At 45.2% G+C, this 23,071-nt stretch overlaps 1 protein-coding gene across 1 annotated transcript in view; it reads right to left on the reverse strand.

Moving 5' to 3' along the window:
* oca2 (oculocutaneous albinism II) overlaps positions 1-23,071 on the reverse strand; it is a 692,205-nt gene that overhangs the window by 603,672 nt on the left and 65,462 nt on the right. The window contains exon 2 of the mRNA XM_070891615.1: positions 17,350-17,463. Coding sequence (XP_070747716.1) covers positions 17,350-17,463 — 114 coding nt within the window. The remainder of the gene's footprint in view (positions 1-17,349; positions 17,464-23,071) is intronic.

The following is a 23,071-nucleotide window of genomic DNA, read 5'->3' on the forward strand; positions in this document are numbered from 1 at the left end:
GATGTCCTGAGGTGGTGAAAAGGTGCTATATAAATGCAAGTTCTATCTTTATCTAATGGGTCAAACCCTAAATTAATCTCAACAACCTGTATTTATATAGCGACTTTAACATATTGAAATGTCCCAACGCGCTTCACAGGAGTATTATGAGATGAAAAATTTGACACCAAGCCGCATAAGTAGAAATTAGGGCAGGTGACCAAAAGCTTGGTCAAAGAGGTATGTTTGAAGGAGCATCTTGAAGAAGGAAAGAGAGGTAGAGGCAGAGAGGTTTAGGCAGAGAATTCCAGAGCTTGGGGCCCAGGCAACAGAAGGCACGGCTACCAATGGTTGAGCGATTATAATCAGGGTTGCTCAAGAGGGCAGAATTAGAGGAGTGCAGACATCTCGGGGAGTTGTGGGGCTGGAGGATATTATATAAATAGGGAGGGGGCGAGGCCATGGAGGGATTTAAAATAAGGATGAGAATTTTGAAATTGAGGCGTTGCTTAACTGGAAGCCAATGTAGGTCAGTGAGCATCGGGGCGAGCGGGACTTGGTTTGAGTTAGAACACGGGCTGCCGAGTTTTGGATCACCTCTAGTTTATGTAGGATAGAATGTGGGAATTTATATCATTCTCAAACATTGATTTGAAATGTAAATTTCTCATCATCAAGCAGTTAATGCTGAATTACTGAGACATAACTGCCCTTGTATCCTCATTTATTTCATCAAGTAACTTTATCTAGTAAGTACTTGCATACTCAAAGTTTAAGTGCTACTATCTATGGTTCTAAGGTTAATTCAAGGGTGTGTGGCCTGACTTCTTCTTCGATAATTGGCAAGAAAGGGTTAATTCAGTCGCGCAGTGGCTAATAACCTAGAACTACATATTTCTTTTGAATCAATGAATCAATTAACTATAATTCACTATCACTGTCACAGAAAACATTACAGCCAAACCAAGAAATTAATCCCATAAAATTATCTTCCATGAATAGTTCACCAATGTAATGGTTTATTAGGGGTAATGCTATTTAATCTTAATTATGCACCACTAACTATAATTGTATTCATTTTAACTAAAAGTAATATCTCTGTAAATATAATCACTGTTCGACACATTGAAACCCCATTAGTTTATTTAAGCATAAGTTAATAAAAACAAATTATAAAAGACTCCTTATAATGAGCGCTTGAAATCGACCATTTATTTTCATGCATGAGCACTTCCGCAGCATAAGTATACAATGTATTTGTTTTACAATGTAAATTCCGACTAAATTTGCTCTAAGAGTACGTATTTAGGATTTTTAGTGGGCTGAATATGGATACAAAGATACAGTCAGTTTCCAGTGAGTGTTGATCCTTCCTAAGGCAGCTTATGTCAAAAATTTGAGCTGTGTGATTTTAATACCTGTATTTCTTGGAATGGCCCAAGAATCTTAAATATTTAATGCAATGATATTCAGATTGAAAAGTATGCATTTCTCTAGTCTAGACTTGGGAATTTCCCTTGACCTACTTTTATTCATTAGTGTACTCCAGTATAGATTGTACTCTATGGCTGTTTAACTTACCTCTCTCAATATTGTTAATGTCTTCACCAATGAGCCCAAGTAGATTTTATCAATTTCCTCTCAAGCTGTAGCGCCTCACTACTCTTTGCATTAAATTTCATTCAACGTCTAATGACCTGTCTACAGCTTCCTTCAGTCACTTCAAGTTATCTTCATAGTTAACCATGCTATTTTTGTGACACCTGAAAATGTTGGCATTGTGGCTCCTCTTCTATGCCTATATACATACAAGAGAAAGACAGACAAAGAAAGACAGAAAAAGAAAGACAGAGTCAGACAGAGACAGATAGAGAGACAAAGACAAACAGAGACTGATATGTCCTTACTATTCAGTATAAATGCACACGAGGCCCATACTTGCGAGAAGGTCACTCTGTGACCAATTACCTTTATTACCAAGACCTCAAGTGGTGAAGGTGGGTGGAGCTTCCCCTTTTATACCTGAAAGTCCAGGGTAGGAGTGTCTCCCACAAGTTCACCCCTTGTGATCAATGTACTCAAGGTGTACAACTTAGGTCAGCTTACAGAAACATAGAAACATAGGAACATAGAAAATAGGTGCATGAGTAGGCCATTCGGCCCTTCGAGCCTGCACCGCCATTCAATAAGATCATGGCTGATCATTCCCACAGTACCCCTTTCGTGCTTTCTCTCCATACCCCTTGATCCCCTTAGCCGTAAGGGCCATATCTAACTCCCTCTTGAATATATCCAATGAACTGGCATCAACAACTCTCTGCGGCAGGGAATTCCATAGGTTAACAACTCTCTGAGTGAAGAAGTTTCCCCTCATCTCAGAATGGCAGGCAGTGACTAGTGGGGTACCGCAAGGTTCTGTGCTGGGGCCCCAGCTGTTCACATTGTACATTAATGATTTAGACGAGGGGATTAAATGTAGTATCTCCAAATTTGCGGATGACACTAAGTTGGGTGGCAGTGTGAGCTGCGAGGAGGATGCTATGAGGCTGCAGAGTAACTTGGATAGGTTAGGTAAGTGGGCAAATGCATGACAGATGAAGTATAATGTGGATAGATGTGAGGTTATCCACTTTGGTGGTAAAAACAGAGAGACAGACTATTATCTGAATGGTGACAGATTAGGAAAAGGGGAGGTGCAACGAGACCTGGGTGTCATGGTACATCAGTCATTGAAGGTTGGCATGCAGGTACAGCAGGCGGTTAAGAAAGCAAATGGCATGTTGGCCTTCATAGCGAGGGGATTTGAGTACAGGGGCAGGGAGGTGTTACTACAGTTGTACAGGGCCTTGGTGAGGCCACACTTGGAGTATTGTGTACAGTTTTGGTCTCCTAACTTGAGGAAGGACATTCTTGCTATTGAGGGAGTGCAGCGAAGGTTCAACAGACTGATTCCAGGGATGGCAGGACTGACATATCAAGAAAGACTGGATCAACTGGGCTTGTATTCACTGGAGTTCAGAAGAATGAAAGGGGATCTCATAGAAACGTTTAAAATTCAGATGGGTTTAGACAGGTTAGATGCAGGACGAATGTTCCCGATGTTGGGGAAGTCCAGAACCAGGGGTCACAGTCTAAGAATAAGGGGTAAGCCATTTAGGACCGAGATGAGGAGAAACTTCTTCACCCAGAGAGTGGTGAATCTGTGGCATTCTCTACCACAGAAAGTTGTTGAGGCCAATTCACTAAATATATTCAAAAAGGAGTTAGATGTAGTCCTTACTACTAGGGGGATCAAGGGGTATGGCGAGAAAGCAGGAATGGGGTACTGAAGTTGCATGTTCAGCCATGAACTCATTGAATGGCGGTGCAGACTCGAAGGGCCGAATGGCCTACTCCTGCACCTTTTTTCTATGTTTGTATTTTTTTTTCTAAATGGCCTACCCCTTATCCTTAGACTATGTCCCCTGGTTCTGGACATCCACAACATCAGGAACATTCTTCCCGCATCTATCTAACCTATCCAGTGCCGTCAGAATCTTAGACGTTTCTATGAGATTCCCTCTCATCCTTCTAAACTCCAGTGAATAAAGGCCCAGTTGATCCAGTCTCCACTCATATGACAGTCCAGCCATCCCTGGAATCAGTCTGGTGAACCTTCGCTGCACTCCCTTAATAGCAAGAACGTCCTTCCTCAGATTAGGAGACCAAAACTGCACACAATATTCCAGGTGAGGCCTCACCAAGGCCCTGTACAACTGCAGCAAAACCTCCCTGCTCCTATACTCAAATCCCCTAGCTATGAAGGTCAACATACCATTTGCCTTCTTCACCACCTGCTGTACCTGCATGCGCACTTTCAGTGACTGATGAACCATGACACCCAGGTCTCGTTGCACCTCCCCTTTTCCTAATCTGCCTCCATTCAGATAATATTCTGCCTTCGTGTTTTTGCCACCAAAGTGGATAACCTCACATTTATCCACATTATACTGCATCTGCCATGCATTTGCCCACTCTCCAAACCTGTCCAAGTCACCCTGCAGCCTCTTTTCGTCCTCCTCACAGCTCAGACCACCACCCAGTTTAGTATCATCTGCAAACTTGGAGATATTACACTCAATTCTTTCATCTAAATGGTTAATGTATATTGTAAAGAGCTGGGGTCCCAGCACTGAGCCCTGCGGCACTCCACTAGTCACTGCTTCCCATTCCGAAAAGGACCCATTTATCCCGACTCTCTGCTTCTTGTCTGCCAACCAGTTCTCTATCCACGTCAGTACATTACCCCCAATACCATGCGCTTTAATTTTGCACACCAATCTCTTGTGCGGGACATTGTCAAAAGCCTTTTGAAAGTCCAAATAAACCACATCCACTGGTTCTCCCTTGTCCACTCTGCTAGTTACATCCTCAAAAAATTCCAGAAGATTCGTCAAGCATGATTTCCCTTTCATAAATCCATGCTGACTTGGTCCGATCCTGTCACTGTTTTCCAAATGCGTTGCTATTTCATCCTTAATGATTCATTCCACCATTTTCCCGACAACTGATGTCAGGCTAACCGGTCTATCATTACCCGTTTTCTCTCTCCCTCCTTTTTTAAAAAGTGGTGTTACATTAGCTACCCTCCACTCCATAGGAACTGATCCAGAGTCGATAGACTTTTGGAAAATGATCACCAATGCATCCACTATTTCTAGGGCCAATTCCTTAAGTACTCTGGGATGCAGACGATCAGGCCCTGGGGATTTATCAGCCTTCAATCCCATCAATTTCTCTAACACAATTTCCCGCCTAATAAGGATATCCTTCAGTTCCTCCTTCTCACAAGACCTACTGTACCCTATTACAATCGGAAGGTTATTTGTGTCTTCCTTCGTGAAGACAGAACCGAAGTATTTGTTCAATTGGTCTGCCATTTCTTTGTTCCCCATTATAAATTCACCTGAATCCGACTGCAAGGGACCTACGTTTGTCTTCACTAATCTTTTTCTCTTCACATATTTATAGAGGCTTTTGCAGTCAGTTTTTATGTTCCCTGCAAGCTTCCTCTCGTACTCTATTTTCCCCCTTTTAATTAAACCCTTAGTCTTCCTCTGTTGAATTATAAATTTCTCCCAGTCCTCAGGTTTGTTGCTGTTTCTAGCCAAATGATATGCCTCTTCCTTGGCTTTAACACTATCCTTAATTTCCCTTGTTAGCCATGGTTGAGCCACCTTCCCCGTTTTATTTTTACTCCAGACAGGGATGTACAATTGCTGAATTTCATCCATGTGATCTTTAAATGTTTGCCATTGCTTATCCACCGTCAACCCTTTAAGTACCCTTTGTCAGTCTATTCTAGCCAATTCACGCCTCATACCATCGAAGTTACCTTTCCTTAAGTTCAGGACCCTAGTTTCCGAATTAACTGTGTCACTCTCCATCTTAATAAAGAATTCTACCATATTATGGTCACTCTTCCCCAAGGGGCCTCGCACAACAAGATTACTAATTAGTCCCTTCTCATTACACATCACCCAGTCTAGGATGGCCAGCTCTCTAGTTGGTTCCTCGACATATTGGCCTAGAAAACCATCCCTAAGACACTCCAGGAAATCCTCCTCCACCGCATTGCTACCAGTTTCGTTAGCCCAATCAATATGTAAATTAAAGTTGCCCATGATAACTGCTGTACCTTTATTACACACATCCCTTATTTCTTGTTTGATGCTGTCCCCAACCTCACTACTATTGTTTGGTGGTCTGTACACAAATCTCACGAGCGTTTTCTGCCCTTTGGAATTCCACAGCTCCACCCATACCGATTCCACATCATCCAGGCTAATGTCCCTCCTTACTATTGCATTAATTTCCTCTTTAACCAGCAACGCCACACCACCTGTCTATCCTTTCTGTCTATCCTTCCTAAATGCTGAATACCCTTGGATATTATGCATGGATTATAATGATAGTTGAATACATGGCATCACCTCCCCCCAAAGTCTTATTGGGATCACAGGTTAAGTCTCTCTGGTGCTTTACACTCCCTTGTAGAGTGCCTGAGTTGGGGCTGTACATACGCGCCAAGTGACCGCTGACTTTGCAGTTTCTGCAGGTATATTGCTGATACCTGCAAGCTCTGACTGGGTGTTTACCTCCACACCTCCAGCATGACTGGAGGCCCCCGTTGTTGGTAACAAAAGGTCCATTACCAGTCGATCGTCTCTGACTGTCTCTAACTGTCCTTAAGCGCACCATTAACAGTTGATGATGGCCCCATTACTGGCCGCATTGTCCATTGCGATGGCATGAATCGCCGTTCAGCTAGCCATTGTCTCTGTTGAATTCCCCCTTTGGGTTCGACTACATGCTGGGGCATGTCTGATTGCCCTTGTCTGCCTAGAGAACTGTGTGCCGCGTTAACAATGTTGACTCCTTGGTCGTTTGCCGCATTTGAGCCAAGATTTTTGTCATACATCATTCCGGCCTCTTCATCCCCTGAGATAAATGGCTGGGCTATCAGTGCCGCCGCTTCCAAGGTCAAGTCTTTGGTCTCAATCAGTTTCCTGAAAACCCCAGCGTGCCCGATGCCCTCAATAAAAAACTCTCGCAGCATCTCCTCTCTGCATGCATCTGGGAACTTGCATAGGCCGTTGCCGGAGATCTGCCACGAAGTCTGGAACGCTTTGCCCTTCTCGCCACCGGTGTGTGTAAAACCGGTGTCTCGCCATGTGCATGCTGCTCACCGGTTTAAGGTGTTCCCCAATCAACTTACTGAGCTCTTCGAACGTCTTGTCCGCTGGCTTCTCTGGTGCTAGAAGGTCCTTCATCAGGGAGTACGTTCTGGGTCCACAAACCGTCAGGAGATGAGCCCTGCGTTTGTCGGCCAAATCCTGTCCCAACCATTCCTTAGTGACAAAACTTTGCTGCAGTCTCTCAATAAAGTCGTCCCAATCATCACCAACACAGTACCTCTCTTCTGTGCTGCTGGTGGCCATGCTCACGTGGTTTAAATCCCAGTTTCTCATCGCTAATGATATGTTCTTACTATACAGTATAAATGCACATGAGGCCCATACTTGACAGAAGGTCACTCTGTGACCAGTTATCTTTATTACCAAGACCTCAAGTGATGAAGGTGGGTGGAGCTTCCCCTTTTATACCTGAAAGTCCAGGTTAGGAGTGTCTCCCACAAGTTCACCCCTTGTGGTCAATATTCTCAAGGAGTACAACTTAGGTCAGCTTATACATGGGTTACAATAATAGTTGAATACATGACAGAGACAGACAGAGAAAGAAACAGAAAGAGAGACACAGAAAAAGAAACAGTGAGACTGAAAGATAGAGAGACTGAGAGAAAGAAACAGAGACAGACAGAGAAAGAAACAGAAAGAAAGAGACAGGCAGAGAGAGAGAGAGAGAAAGAGAAAGAAACAGAGAGAAATAAACAGAGAAATAGAGAGAGAGACAGAGAGAAAAGAGGGAGAGGAAAAAGAGAAAGAGAAAAGAGAGACTATCTGTCCCAGCTGTGACAGAGTCTGTGGCTCCCGTATTGGACTATTCAGCCACCAAAAAACTCACTTCAGGAGTGGAAGCAAGTCTTCCTCGATTTCGAGGGACTGCCTATGATGATAAAAGCAACAGCGACTGATGTTCTAAATCTCGATCATTGTGAATTTTAAGAATGCAAAAAAAGAAATAACTTGAATTTATACTTTTTTCTAAACTCATTCACAGGATGTGGGTGTCGCTGGCTAGGCCAGCATTTATTGCCCAACCCTGATTTTTGACCCAGCGACGATGAAGGAAGGATAATATATTTCCAAGTTAGGATGGTGTGTGACATGGAGGGGAGCCTGGAGGTGATGGTGTTTCCATGTGCCTGCTGCCCTTGTCCTTCCAGGTGGTGGAGTTCGCAGGTTTGGGAGAAGAAGCCTTGTCGAGTTGCCTTTTACATCCTCGGAATGTCCCTAAGCGCTTCACAGCCAATGAAGTACTTTTGAAGTTAAGCCATTGTTGTAATAGAGGCACAAAAATGTGCACAAGAAAAAGTAAAGCAATCAAATCAAGAGACTATAATTAGGAATGCAATGCCTGGCCACAGTGCACCCCAGATCAAGAAGAGAAAAAAATTAATCAGTCAAAGTTCCTCCTCCTCCTTGATGTCCACTGACTTCACCGGATGTGTGTGGTCTTTAAGTGAGGACAAATTGAGTCCCAGCTACGAAAGCCCCACGGTCAAACATCTGCCCACACCCATTGTCTCGACTTGTGAAGAACAGCCATTTGGATGAGGTACAGTACTAGAAGATTTCTGAAGAACAACATCCCAGCACAAGCGACTGGAGACTGGAGAGATGGGAGAAAAGGGTGAGGGGGGTGAAATCGGAGAAAAATTCCAGGCAAATTAATTTTCTTAAAACTTGTAAAAGCATAAGAGCATAAGAAATAGGAGCACGAATAGGCCATAAGGCCCCTCGGGTCTGCTCCGCCATTCAATAAGATCATGGTCTCAACTCCACTTTCCTGCCTGTACCCCATAACCCTTGACTCCCCTATAGTTCAAGATCTGTCTATCTCAGCCTTGAATATATTCAATGACTCAGCTTCCACAGCTCTCTGGGGTAGAGAATTCCACAGATTCACAACCCTCTGAGAGAAGAAAGTCAGGCAGAGTACATGCTTATTTATTGTTTAACAATATTGTTAAACTCATTCCACTGGTTTAATAGCGCACTGTGTTGAGACCAGGAATTAGAAAGACAATAGACAGCAAAAAAATCTGTTACTATGTAGAAACAATCGGAACTTTATTTTAATGTTAAGCTATTTTCTTTTATACAAATATTCGATCAACCTAACTAAGGTTTAGTGAGCAGGAGTGCTCCTTATTAAGGAACGGCAGGAGTTTACTGTGCGATTAATTCCCTGAACAAAAAGGCCTACTCACCTTGGCATAATCACCAAGGCAGTTGGAGACTGTGGCAAAGTACAATTAACTGTCACTTTAATTAATTTAATTTAACAACTACAGGCTCATTAAAAAAAACAGTTTTTGTTGCAGGAATGGGTCGGCCACAAGTACCCAATGGGTTAAGGATACTTTCTAGATTCTAATTACAGATAATATGAATGGAGTTAAAATATTGGAAAGAATGTGTGTCAAGGGCATAATTTGTCCAGTCGTCTGAATATTACAGATGTTAGGCGATTGAACCTGAAAGCGAAAGTGACCTGAATTGGGATATTAATGAAGATCAAAATGTGATCCAATCCAAGAAAACGGCTCCAGAATTCCTGGGGCTGGGTGGCCCTGGAACTTCAGAACCTAGTTACGCTGGGATTCTGCCTCATTTCCACTAGCTCTTTAAATTGTGGTGGGGTGGGAGGGCACCAGCATGATCTTCTTGGCAGCCTTTTTGTGGTGCCAGCTGTGGCTCAGTGGGTAGCATTCTCGCCTCTGAGGCAGAAGGTTGTGGGTTCAAGTCCCACTCCAGGTACTTGAGCATAAAAATCTAAGCTGACACTCCAGTGCAGTGCTGAGGGAGTGCTGCACTGTCGGAGGTGCCGTCTTTCAGTTGAGACTTTAAACCGAGGCCCCGTCTGCTCTCTCAAGTGGACATAAAAGACCCTGTGGCACTATTTCGAAGAAGAGCAGGGGAGTTATCCCTGGTGTCCTGGCCAATATTTATCTTTCAATTAACATAACAAGAACAGATTATCTGGTCATTATCACATTGCTGTCTGAGGGAGTTCCAAGCCTCCCTGAGAAATTCCATCCAGGTCCCCCCGTGATAGACCCAGCCTGCTGAGGAGAGATGTAGGCTCTATTGTGAGGCGTTCAAGGCCCCCAAATTCTGGATGGAGCAGGGGTAGCCTGACAACTCCTTTAGGAGCTGCAGCATTTGGCTGCTCTTTGTCTAGCAAGGTCCTTCCCACGATTCCTACACAGAATGGCATTGCTCTGACTTTCCGGGCACCTATCAGGGTGGGCTTCAGCACTAATGTGCCCTTACAGGCTCCCGCAGCTTATTACAACTATATTAATGATGCCCACGCCCCCCGTCTCTGAGATTTGTTATAGAGCTACTGTCACGGGCGGGAGATGGTGCTCTGCCACACTTGCTCCAGCGGAGGAGACTCCAAGGAAATTTGGGGACAAAGCATTTTTTTTACTCTTATGAAATTGCTCACATAAGCACCTACCCCAATACTAGTAAATCACTCTCAGCAAGTCACTACGCAGGTTTATAAACAAGGCATTTACAGATTCGCAAAACCCAACGCAAAGGCTACTTTTGTATGTGCGCCGTGCTTTCAGCCTGAGTAGTGTTTACTGAGCAGATGTAAAAACAGGAAGTGATGTCCATCAGTCCACATCTGGTGAGACCTTCAATCAGAAACCAGCTTTAATCGAAAGTTCCACCCAAAACGTTAACCTGATTGTCCCAACCTGCTGTGCAATTCGAGCATTTTCTGTTTTGATTTCCTATATTCAGCATTTACGATTTTCTTTTAATCTGTAGTGGGTACAAATGTTTTAATTTATAAAAGACTGACAGGAATTTTCTATTCAATAATTCTCTGAACAAGGTAGTACAAGCTCTTCAATAATAGTTTTGCTGGAGACATAGGGGAAGAAATTCAGAGTGTTTGCACCTCCTGCTAGCGCCCCCAGGGCCACGAACGGGACACATATGACTTTTCTCCCTGGCGTGGCACCGCTACCGACTCCCTCGAAATTCCACGGAAGTTTAGCGGCGGCGGTAACCGGTAGCACCCTGCTCCGCCACGTGGCAATGACGACATCATCACTGTGCGGAGCGACCCATCGCTCTGAAGCGAAAATTCGATAGTGCACCCTGAAGCTCCCGTGGGTAAGAACATAAGGGCATAAGAAATAGGAGCAGGAGTAGGCCCTGTGGCCCCTTGAGCCTGCTCCGCCATTTAATACGATCACGGCTGATCCGATCGTGGACTCGGGTCCACTTCCCTGCCCGTTCCCCATAACCCCTTACTCCCTTATCGGTTAAGAAACTGTCTATCTCTGTCTCAAATTTATGCAGCGAAGGTTTCCAGACTGATTCCCGGGATGGCAGTACAGACATATGAGGAGAGACTGGATCGACTGTATTCACTGGAGTTTAGAAGAATGAGAGGGGATCTCATAGAAACATATAAAATTCTGACGGGACTGGACAGGTTAGATGCAGGATGAATGTTCCCGATGTTGGGGAAGTCCAGAACCAGGGGTCACAGTCTAAGGATAAGGGGTAAGCCATTTAGGACTGAGATGAGGAGAAACTTCTTCACTCAGAGAGTTGTTAACCTCTGGAATTCTCTACCGCAGAGAGTTGTTGATGCCAGTTCGTTAGTTATATTCAAGAGAGAGTTAGATATGGCCCTGACAGCTAAAGGGATCAAGAGGTATGGAGAAAAAGCAGGAAAGGAGTACTGAGGTGAATGATCAGCCATTATCTTATTGAATGGTGGTGCAGGCTCGAAGGGCCAAATGGCCTACTCCTGCAACTATTTTCTATGTTTCTATGTTTCTATGTTAATGACCCAGCTTCCACAGCTCTCTGAGGCAGCGAATTCCACAGATTTACAACCCTCTGAGAGAAGAAATTCCTCCTCATCTCAGTTTTAAATGGGCGGTCCTTTATTCTAAGATTGGTGTCAAAATAAAGTCAGTCACGTGTTTGTACACTCCTATAAATTCAATCATACTCTGTATTGTAATACCTTAAACATCACAGTCACATAAACATCAGCCTCAAAAAGAGAACCAACATAAAATTTCTTAGTCCTCAATGAGGCAACTCAATGGGGCTGAATTTCGGTCGGAGGCTTCCCGCGGGCGGATTCCTCCGACCAGCAAAAAATCTACACACTTAGTTCTACCTCGGGATCCACGGAGACTTGTGCTCCTGGGCCGCTGTGCACAGACATGCATAGAGGCCCACGTATCCAAGGGGCGCAGGCGGATCGCAAGCGCCCCTGGGATCATATGGGCTGGCCCAACCAATCAAAGAGGGGAACCTCCATTCATGCTAAAGGAGATTCCTTATGTACAGAATCCCCATTAGCATGAATGGGGACCACATAAAAAATACATTTAACATAACAAATTTTTAAAAATACTTATTTAAAATACAATATAATTAAACATTTAAAATTAAAATTTTGTTTTCTAATTTAAAAAAATTAAATATTTTAAAGGGCCTAAAAATAACTTTATCTTACTGTACATGTGTTTTAATGTTTAAATGAATGAAAGAAAAATATTTTTATGTTTTTTAAAACTTTCATGCTGGTAAAAGCAGGCCTTTTACCAGGCGTAAAGATTTCACGGGCATGCGCTGGGCATAAGTTGGGCAAATGGCCCAACTCTCCGCGAGCAAATGTCCTTATCCCGGGGATGCAAATGATCTGACAAGAGAATTCTTGACAGATCGCCGGTTCTGGGTTTTCGCGCATACACAGCACATGCCTAAACCCGGGACTTGCACGGCCCCTATGGGCGTGTGTGCACCTCGTACGCACCCAGAGGGACTGCAAATTACAGCCCAATATTTCAAGCAACGTTCATCGAAAATCCAATTACTAAGAGCTGCATATGCTCACAGCATTATAAACAATGCAAACCGCCCTCAATCATCTTATTAGTATTTAAGTTCTGATGCTGCCTAAGATTTCTTCTGCATTTCAACCTTTGGTGGCTTTCTTCCCATCCCCTTTGCTCGCCTTTTACATTTCACTTTGTTCCATTTCATTTTTAATATGTCCTTACTATACAGTATAAATGCACACGAGGCCTATACTTGAGAGAAGGTCACTCTGTGACCAGTAACCTTTATTAGCCAGCACTAAAGTGCTGAAGGTGGGTGGAGCTTCCCCTTTTATACCTGAAAGTCCAGGTTAGTAGTGTCTTCCACAGGTTCACCACCTAGTGGTCAATGTTCTCACGGTGTACGACTTCGGTCAGTTTATACATGGGTTACAATGACAGTTGAATACATGACATCATCTCCCCTCCAAAGTCTGATTGGGATCACAGGTTAAGTCTCTCTGGTGGTTTACGCTCCCTTGTAGAGCGCCTGAGTTGGGGCTCCGGTTGTTGGGCGCTGGCCTGAGTGTCTGCTGTTTGCGGTGCCTCAGGCCTGTCCGGACTGCCCACAGTGACTGGGCTCTCCTCCACTTGGTTTCGGTGTTCGGTCACCTGTGGTGGAGTGAACTCTGCATCGTGTTCTTCCTCTGCTTCTTCTATGGGGTTGCTGAACCTCCTTTTTGTTTGATCCACGTGTTTGCGGAAGATTTGTCCATTGGTAAGTTTAACTACTAGAATCCTATTCCCCTCTTTGGCAATCACAGTGCCTGCGAGCCATTTGGGTTCTGCAGCGTAGTTGAGGACAAAGACATGGTCATTGACATCAATACATCGCCCCCTCGCATTCCTGTCATGGTAGTCACATTGTGACTGGCGCCTGCTCTCAACAATTTCTTTCATGGTGGGGTGTATAAGGGATAACCTGGTTTTGAGTGTCCTTTTCATGAGCAGCTCTGTGGGTGGAACCCCTGTGAGCGAGTGTGGTCGGGATCTATTGGCCAACAGGAGGCGTGATAAGCGGCTTTGTAGGGAACCCCCTTGGATTCTGAGCATCTCCTGTTTGATTATCTGCACTGCTCGTTATGCCTGGCCGTTTGAGGCCGGCTTGAACGGTGCCGTTCTGACATGGTTGATATTATTTCCTGCCATGAAGTCTTGGAATTCAATGCTTGTAAAGCACAGGCCATTGTCGCTGACCAAGACGTCCGGTAGACCATGGGCACCGAACATTGCCCGTAGACTTTCTACCATGGCAGAGGATGTGCTTGAATTAAGAATGTCACACTCGAACCATTTGGAGTAGGCGTCTACTACAACCAAAAACATTTTTCCTATGAAAGGACCTGCGTAGTCCACATGGATGCGTGACCAAGGCTTGGCGGGCCAGGACTAGGGGCCAAGGGGGGCTTCTCTGGGCCAGCTGGGCACATGTGTTGCACCTGCGAACACAAAGTTCCAGGTCTGCATCTATCCTGGCCATCAAACATGTGACCTGGCAATAGCCTACATCATGACAATGCCCAGGTGCTCATTGTGGAGTTCTCGGATGAACACCTCTCTGCCCATCTGGGGCATGACTACTCGGTTTCCCCATAGTAGGCAATCGGCCTGAATCGAGAGTTCATCCTTGCGCCTGTGAAATGGTTTAAATTCTTCAGGGCATGCCCCGTACGTGGCTGCCCAGTCCCCATTGAGGACACATTTCTTGACTAAAGACAGTAGCGGATCTCTATTTGTCCAGAGTTTGATCTGACGGGCTGTCACGGGTGAGCCTTCGCTTTCAAAAGCTTCAACAGTTATGACCATCTCAGCAGCATGCTCAGTTGCCCCCTCGATGGTGGCTAGTGGGAGCCTGCTGAGTGCATCGGCGCAGTTTTCAGTGCCAGGTCTGTGCCGAATGGTATAGTCACAGGTGGCTAAGGTGAGTGCCCACTTCTGTATGCGAGCCAATGCATTATCATTTATGGCCTTGTTGTCGGCCAAAAGGGATGTTAGGGGTTTGTGATCTGTTTCCAGCTCAAATTTCCTGCCAAACAGGTACTGGTGCATTTTTTTTACTGCATATACACATGCTAGTGCTTCCTTTTCTACCATCCCGTAGCCCCTTTCTGCCTGGGACAGACTTCTGGAGGCATAAGCTACCAGCTGTAACTGACCATTGGCATTAACATGCTGCAACGCACACGCTACCCCATAGGATGACGCATCGCACATTAAAACAAGTTTCTTACATGGGTCATATAGCGTTACCAGATTGTTGGAGCATAACAAATTGCGTGCTCTATCAAAAGCCCTTTCCTGGCTATCCCCCCAGACCCAATCGCGACCTTTGCGTAGGAGCACATGTAGCGGCTCTAACAGCGTGCTCAATTTGGGAAGAAAGTTAACAAAATAGTTCAGGAGCCCCAGGAACGAACGCAGCTCCATCATGTTGCGGGGTCTTGGTGCTCTCTGGATCGCTTCTGTTTTGGACGCAGTAGGTCTGATCCCGTCTGCTTCTACTCTCCTCCCCAGGAATTCTACCTCTGGAACTAGGAAGACGCACTTTGCCTTTTTCAGTCGCAGCCCTACCCGGTCCAGTCTGCGTAGCACCTCCTCCAGGTTGTGGAGGTGTTCTTCAGTGTCGCAACCCATGATGAGGATGTTGTCTTGAAAAACCACCATCCTTGGAATCGACTTGAGGAGGCTTTCCATATTTCGCTGAAAGATCGCAACGGCCGAGCGAATCCCGAACGGGCATCTGTTGTACTCAAACAACCCCTTGTGTGTTGTGATGGTGGTCAGCTTCTTTGACTCACTTGCCAGCTCCTGGGTCATGTAAGCTGAGGTCAGGTCCAATTTTGAAAAAAGTTTGCCACCGGATAGTGTCGCAAAGAGGTCCTCTGCTCTCGGTAACGGGTACTGGTCTTGGAGTGACACACGATTGATGGTGGCCTTGTAATCGCCACATATCCTGACCAACCCATCCGCCTTGAGCACCAGCACAATCGGGCTCGCCCAGTCACTGAATTCGACTGGCGAGATGATGCCTTCCCTCAGCAGGCGGTCCAATTCGCCTTCTATCTTTTCCCGCATCACATTCAGCACCATTCTAGCATTGTGGTGTACTGGCCTGGCGTCCAGGTTTATGTGAATCACTACCTTGGTCCCCTTGAAAGTGGCAATGCCTGGTTGAAATAATGAGTCAAATTTGTCCAGGACCTGTGAGCATGATACTCACTCCACAGAAGAAATTGCATTGACATCGCCCCATTTCCAGTTCATGACAGCGAGCCATCTCCTCCCTAGTGCGGGACCGTCCCCCGGGACAATCCAGAGTGGCAATCTGTTCTCCGAACCTTTGTGGGTTACGACTACCGTGACGCTGCCTAGCACCGGAATGATCTCCTTTGTATATGTCCGTAGCTGTGCGTCAATCGGCGATAATTTTGGCCTCCTGGCCTTAGACGCCCATAACTTGTCGAACTGTTTGATATTCATCAGGGACTGGCTGGCCCCTGTGTCTAGCTCCATTGATACTGGGGTGCCATTGAGGAGCACTTTTATCATTATCGGTGGAGTCCTGGTGTATGAACTGTATATGTGCTCCACATGAACCCGCTGAACTTCAGCCTCCAGCGATTTCCCCCAGTGTTCAAGCTCTGGCTGGGTGTTTGCCTCCACACCTCCAACATGAGCCGTTGTTGGAAACAAAAGGTCCATTACCAGTGAATCGTCTCTGACTGTCTCTGTAACTGTCCTTAAATGCACCATTGACAGGTGTTGATGGCCCCATTACTGGCCGCATTGTCCCTTGCGATGGCATGAATCGCCGTTCAGCTAGCCATTGTCTCTGTTGAATTCCCCCTTTGGGTTCGCCTACATACTCGGGCATGTACGATTGCCCCTGCCTGCCTGGAGAACTATGTCCCGCGTTAACAATGTTGACTCCCTGACCATTTGCTGCAAGATTTTTGTCAATCATCATTCTGGTCTCTTCCTCCCCTGAGATAAATGGCTGGGCTATCAGAGCCGCCGCTTCCAAGGTCAAGTCTTTGGTCTCAATCAGTTTCCTGAAAACCCCAGCGTGCCCAATGCCCTCAATAAAAAAGTCTCGCAGCATCTCTGCTCTGCATGCATCTGGGAACTTACATAGGCTCGCCAGTCGCCGGAGGTCTGCCACGAAATCTTTGCCCTTCTCATCGCCGGTGTATGTAAAACCGGTGTCTCACCATGTGCATGCTGCTCGCCGGATTAAAGTGTCCCCCGGTCAACTTACTGAGCTCTTCAAAAGTCTTGTCCACCGTTTTCTCTGGTGCTAGAAGGTCCTTCATCAGGGAGTACGTCCTGGATCCACAAACCGTCAGGAGATGAGCCCTGCGTTTGTCGGCCGAATCCTGTCCCAACCATTCCTTGGTGACAAAACTTTGCTGTAGTCTCTCAATAAAATCGGCCCAATCATCACCAACACAGTATCTCTCGTCTGTGCTGCTAGTGGCCATGCTCGCGTGGTTTAAATCCCAGTTTCTCGTCACTAATAATATGTCCTTACTATACAGTATAAATGCACACGAGGCCCATACTTGAGAGAAGGTCACTCTGTGACCAGTAACCTTTATTAGCCAGCACTGAAGTGCTGAAGGTAGGTGGAGCTTCCCCTTTTATACCTGGAAGTCCAGGTTAGGAGTGTCTCCCACAAGTTCACTACCTAGTGGTCAATGTTCTCACAGTGTACAACTTAGATCAGTTTATACATGGGTTACAATGATCGTTGAATACATGACAATTTTGCTACTTACCCATTCCCTTCAGGGGAAACCTTCAGCAAAGGAGTCTTATCGTTGAAATCACTGCCTTTCGACTTGGTGTTGAAGAGTTGGTATTCCAATTCCCTCGGTGCACTGGAGTGGAACCTAAAATAAAGAAAGGGGTGAAAGAATGTAGTTTGAAAATCACACATGTACATTAGCCCAGAGTTTCGTGCAATAGCAACATACGCCCCAAATTTCACCACTTTGGGCACCGATCATGCTAATTCACTCCAAGATTTCCTGGTTTTCTAATTAGAATGGCCACAGCAACAAATCAGAAAGGAGGAAGCCAATGTCCATTGGCAGACTTGGACTGTTTATAATTTCTTATGCACATGCCTGTGTAAGAGCTCTTTGCTTTAGCAGCCTTTCTCTCTGTCTACTCTGTATGTAGCAATTTACAACTGCAATCTACACCAAGTACTTCAACTTTATTTGTTTTCCCAAATTAATTCCTTTACTGAACAGCTGAGGTTTACTCTTCACTTGAGGATTAAGGAAACAAGAAACTAATCAGACCTGTTTAATGGCTGCTGTCGATGTCCATATAATCTAGATCAAAGTTTAAACACCAAAGATCAAATTTAAATCCAATGAATCTGTTGTTCCTCATTCCGATTTAATCGGGATAAATTGAAAGGAGTGGCCTGTTTCACTTCATTTCTTTGCTCCTGCCCTTACAGAACATATAAGCTGGTGGCTGTGGGTTGCAAATGGACTAAAGAAAGACCTGGATTTATATAGCGCCTTTCACGACCACTGGACGTCTTACAGTGCTTTACAGCAAATTAAGTACTTTTGGAGTGTAGACCCTGTTGTAATGTAGGAAACGCGACAGCCAATTTGCACACAGCAAGGTCCCACTGGCCAGATAATCTATTTTTTGTTATGTTGATTGAGGGATAAATATTGGCCAGGACAACAGGGAAAACTCCCCTTCTCTTCCTCAAAATAGTACCTGGAGATTTTTTACCTCCACTTGAGAGAGCAGACAGGGCCGTGGTTTAACATCTCATTTGAAAAATGGCACCTCTGACAGTGCAGCACTCCCTCCTTAGATATTTTTTGCACTCAAGTACCTGGAGTGAGACTTGAACCAACAACCTTCTGACCTAGAAGCAAGAATGCTACCCACTGGGCCACAGCTGATGCCTCAGCGAAGCACATTGATTTGGAAACATTTAAACTGTAGAACTGAAACTTCTAAATCCATGTTCAAGAATATGGGGGGGTGGTGCGGGGGGCGAAATTCAGTACCTTGGCAATTCCTGTTCGTGCCAGAAGATAACAGGGCGTTGATGCAGTAGTGCCGGGGCGAGGCAAATCCAGCAACGCATGGCAAATCCGGTCCCCCGTTGCACCGCAGGTGTAAGGTACCACCAGGGCTTCAACAGCAGGCAGATCATGACGTCAGTGAGTGTGCAATTCTCACTGGGCACCCGATCATGAAAATTCATTGTTGCCACTTACCTTAGCGCCTCGACCAGGCAGCAACAGGGAGAGCTGGCATGCTGCTCCAGGCAGCCGGCTCCAGCGACGTTATTTAAAGGCATCAGCATTAGTCACTCCCAGCTGTCAGGGCAGGTTAGTTTCAGTGGTTTGTTGTCAGTTTCACCCTCTAGAGCAGTTCCTATGAGTAAGTTCAAATTTCCATTGTATAGCAGTCTTCGGGCAACTACAAAATAGTTACATGATTCAAACTGCTACACTTGGCAGCATTAATGGGGGCTGTACTGGCAGGCCACCTCGCATTCCAGGATCTGCAGCGGAGGGAGCATAAACAGCAAGAAATGCGGCAACTTGTGCGCAGAGGGACGAGGAGGGACATCAGGGCTCACACCAGGAGGCCATACCCGCCGAGGGTATTCCGACAGCACTACTCCTACCTTCAATTAAACGGCAAGCAGTGTATTAGATAGCTCCGCATCACCAAGGTGGTGGTCACAGAACTCTGCCACCTCCTCTAAACAGACATCCAGCATCACACCAGGATGATCTAAACGCCATATCCCTTTTGTTCACCACATCCCCATCATACCGTTCCTGTGTCATGCCATATCACAGCTCCCTCCTGGCCAAAAAGGGAAATGAGAGAGACCACAACATATCGCAAACTCCATTAATAAATTTATGCATAAACGTATCACACACATCACATTCATTCTAATAAATAATGACCCTTGTGCCTGCTATAGTTGAATAGCTGTCATTGTGCACAAGGTGTGAGATGTGGGTGTGAGTGTTGGTAGGTAGAGATTGTTGATGGGTGAATGCTGGGGATGTGGTGCTTTGGGCAGTGTGTGAAGCTTGTGTTACAGATGGTGGTATGTAGCATTTGTTGAAGTATTCAATCATCTTGACCACCTGACTGAGGTGGATCTGCCATGAGCACACCTGCTTCAGTCCTCCAGCTCCTTCTCCTTGTTGTGCTTCTCCTTGCTGAGGCAGCTGCACAGCCAGCAATGCTGAGACTGATGTGCTGCAGTATCAATGAAATTCCTCTTTAAATACTGGGAAAAGCCTGCGGCAATGATGAGTTGCAATTAGACTGCACCCGATATTGGTCCACCCTTTAAGTGTAACGCCAATGAGCTTGGCCTGTAAGACTTGAATTAGCACTGCAATCATTTCTTTGAGCAGTGAGAATGAATTTTGCGTGCAGTCTAAAGCATTAGCGCCTGGCACTAATTCTCAAACTTTTCTAATGATACCACCCATTGCTGGGCTATAATGAACAGATGTTTTACTGTGGTTTATTATGTGTGGCATTCAGCCAGTTAACTATACACATGGGGCCAGAAATTGCGGTCGGAGGCTTCAAAATCTTTTTTACGAAAGTACCTGGTGGTCCCGGAGGAACGAACACTTGAGCTCCAAGGCCTAGATACGCAGCCCAGCGCAGAGGCTCTCGAATTCCAAGAGCGTACAGGCATCCTGGGATCACGTGGGCCTAGACCACCGATGAACATGGAGTATTCTCATTGATAGTAATGGTGAGTTCCGTTTATGTGGAGCTCCCATTACTATCAATGAGAATACTCCCCAAAACTAGAAACATAATACATAAATAAAAAAACACCTCATATTTAAAATTAATATGAGGGCTTCTGCGCTGATCTGCGTACCTAGGCCTCGGAGCTCAAGTGTTCGTTCCTCCGGGACCACCAGGTACTTTCATAAGATTTCGAAGCCTCCGAACGCAATTTCCGGCCCCACGTGTACAGTTAGCTGGCTGAATGCCACGGAATTGAATTAAATTAGATGTTTATTCAAAAAAATGTAATATGTTTTAATGGGGTTAAAAATAAACTTACCTTAATGGACACGGTTTTTAATGTTAAAATTATTGATAAAATTTTATTTTTCTATCTTTTCAAACTCTTACACTGGTAAAAACAGACCTTATGCCTGCTTTTGCCAGCTTAAGAGTTTTAAGGACATTCGCTGGACAGGAGTTGGGTAAATAGCCCAAATCTCCACCCGCAAAGGCCCTTCTCCCGGGGATGCGTGCTTCGCGCACCTCTACCCGGAACTTGCGGGGCCTCTTCAGGCGCGTGCGCACATCGTACACACACGGAGAGGCCGCAATTTATGGCCTGTCATGTTAACAGGAGCTATTTCCATCCGTTTGCTATGAGAATTAACGGCACATTAGCAATCCAGATGCAACAGTGAGCGTTCATGGGGTGATTCACTCCAACACGGACAGTCCGAGTTCCTGCTCTTTCTGAATTTAATGTCACGCAACATTGACTTTTCGTAGGTACAAGTATTTTCACCTGAACCCTCGTTTCAGTAAGTAACGGTGCCGTTGCCAGGTCACCAGTGCCATTAGTTCTCAGTCTAAGTGGCGGCAGCATGAAAACTGGCATTAATCCAGGAAATTTGCAACCGCCATCAAGCTTAATGAGGGGACGGGGCTATGATAATTAACTATTTTTAGCAAGAAGAGCGGTGGAGCGGCACAAAAGTCCCAGTAAATTACGGCATGGCATAAGTAATGGCACAAGTCACTTACTCCATAATTTCCCCATTCCTCTGCACCATTCAAGGGTATGGATGCCTAGGAGGCGCCTTTTCAATAGCGCACATCCCAGGAAATTCTGCGCAAATAACTAGTGACCTTATCAAATGCGACAACAGAAAGTTTTCATTCAATGGTTCATGAGTTAAGATTTAAGCCAACTTTTTTTAGATATTCAAACTGAACTTGACTGGTGCTTTGGGCCAGTTATTTGTCCGCTGTCTGCATGTTCATGTTTTTGTTGGGTTCCTGTTCATTAAAATTTTACATTCCCTTGACTCAGCAGAAATTCTGCACAAATCAATTGTACCAAGGTCATGATTTTTAATATAGATTCCCCTTCCCAGTTCCCATGTCTTCATACCAGCTTTTCATAGCCTTAATGTTAATTATTTATCGAGATCTTAAAAGATTCCATTGCCGAACCAGATGGTGCATTTGTCTCCCACTCCCAACACACAACAGGATCCAAAGCTAACAAATCCAGCTATCTTGTTGTGATTAAATGATAAAAGATGGCCAATATCAAAATGAAATATTGAGCCATAACATCAAAACCTACCCTTGGCATTTACACTTCATTCCACAAATGGTGGGAATACTGGCTAGTTTTTCCACAAATTGAAACTTTATACCCACGACTCATTCCTCACATATTTATACTTGTGCTGACAATATTTCAGTTAACCTCCTTTTAAATGACAGAGTCCGCGACATTCTAGTGAGTAAAAGCCCACCCCATCTTTCCTCCCCACCCCCACCTCCCTCCCCGCCTCCACCATCCTCCTGAAAGACCAAAAGGTTCTCACCCAGTTCATCCTAATTTAGCTAGCTTCAGTTAGGCCAACGATAGGGGCACAACATAAGAACATAAGAAATAGGAGCAGGAGTAGGCCATTTGGCCCTTCAAGCCTGCTCTGCCGTTCAATAAGATCACGGCTGATCTTCTACCTCAACTCCACCATTCCACACTATCCCTAAATCCGTTAATGCCCTTTGTTCCCAAATATGTATCAACTTCTGTCTTGAATGTACTCAGAGACTGAGCACCCACAGCTCTCTGGGGTAGAGGATTTCAAAGAATCACAACCCTTTCAGTGATGAAATTTCTCCTCTTTTCAGTCCTAAATAGCCAACCCTTTATTTTGAGAATGTGACCCCGTGTTCTAGATTCCCCAGCCAGGGGGAACATTTTCTCAACATTAACCCTGTCAAGCCCCTTAAGAATTTTATGTTTCAATTCGATCAGTGCTCATTCTTGTAAACTCTAGGGAATATAGGCCTAGTCTACTTAATCTCTCCACATAGGGCAATCCCCTCATCCCAGAAACCAGTCTACAATTACCCTCCACATGCACAGGTTGGAATAAAGAGGAAAAATCAGCCATTATTCCCACTCCTGGACCGGAATCTTCCCAGCCCTGCAAGTGCAGTTTGGAGGCGGGCAGGCTGTCAAAATGTCTTTGATTGACAGCAGGTCGGGATCCCGCTCTGAACCAGCCTCCGTGTGAGTTTCTCAGCTGTCAGATGTGTGTTCGGATAACAGACACGATAGCATGCGGCAGGACAGGTAAGTAACATCATTAAAAGGTACTTAAATGCTAGGAGCTTAAAAGCATGTGCTTACAATTTTACCAAGTTTTTGACGAGTTTGTCGTTCCTCGGGCTTCACGCCAGGTAACTGTG

The sequence above is a fragment of the Pristiophorus japonicus genome, chromosome 10 (assembly GCF_044704955.1).
Source record: "Pristiophorus japonicus isolate sPriJap1 chromosome 10, sPriJap1.hap1, whole genome shotgun sequence".
Classification (NCBI taxonomy): domain Eukaryota; kingdom Metazoa; phylum Chordata; class Chondrichthyes; family Pristiophoridae; genus Pristiophorus; species Pristiophorus japonicus.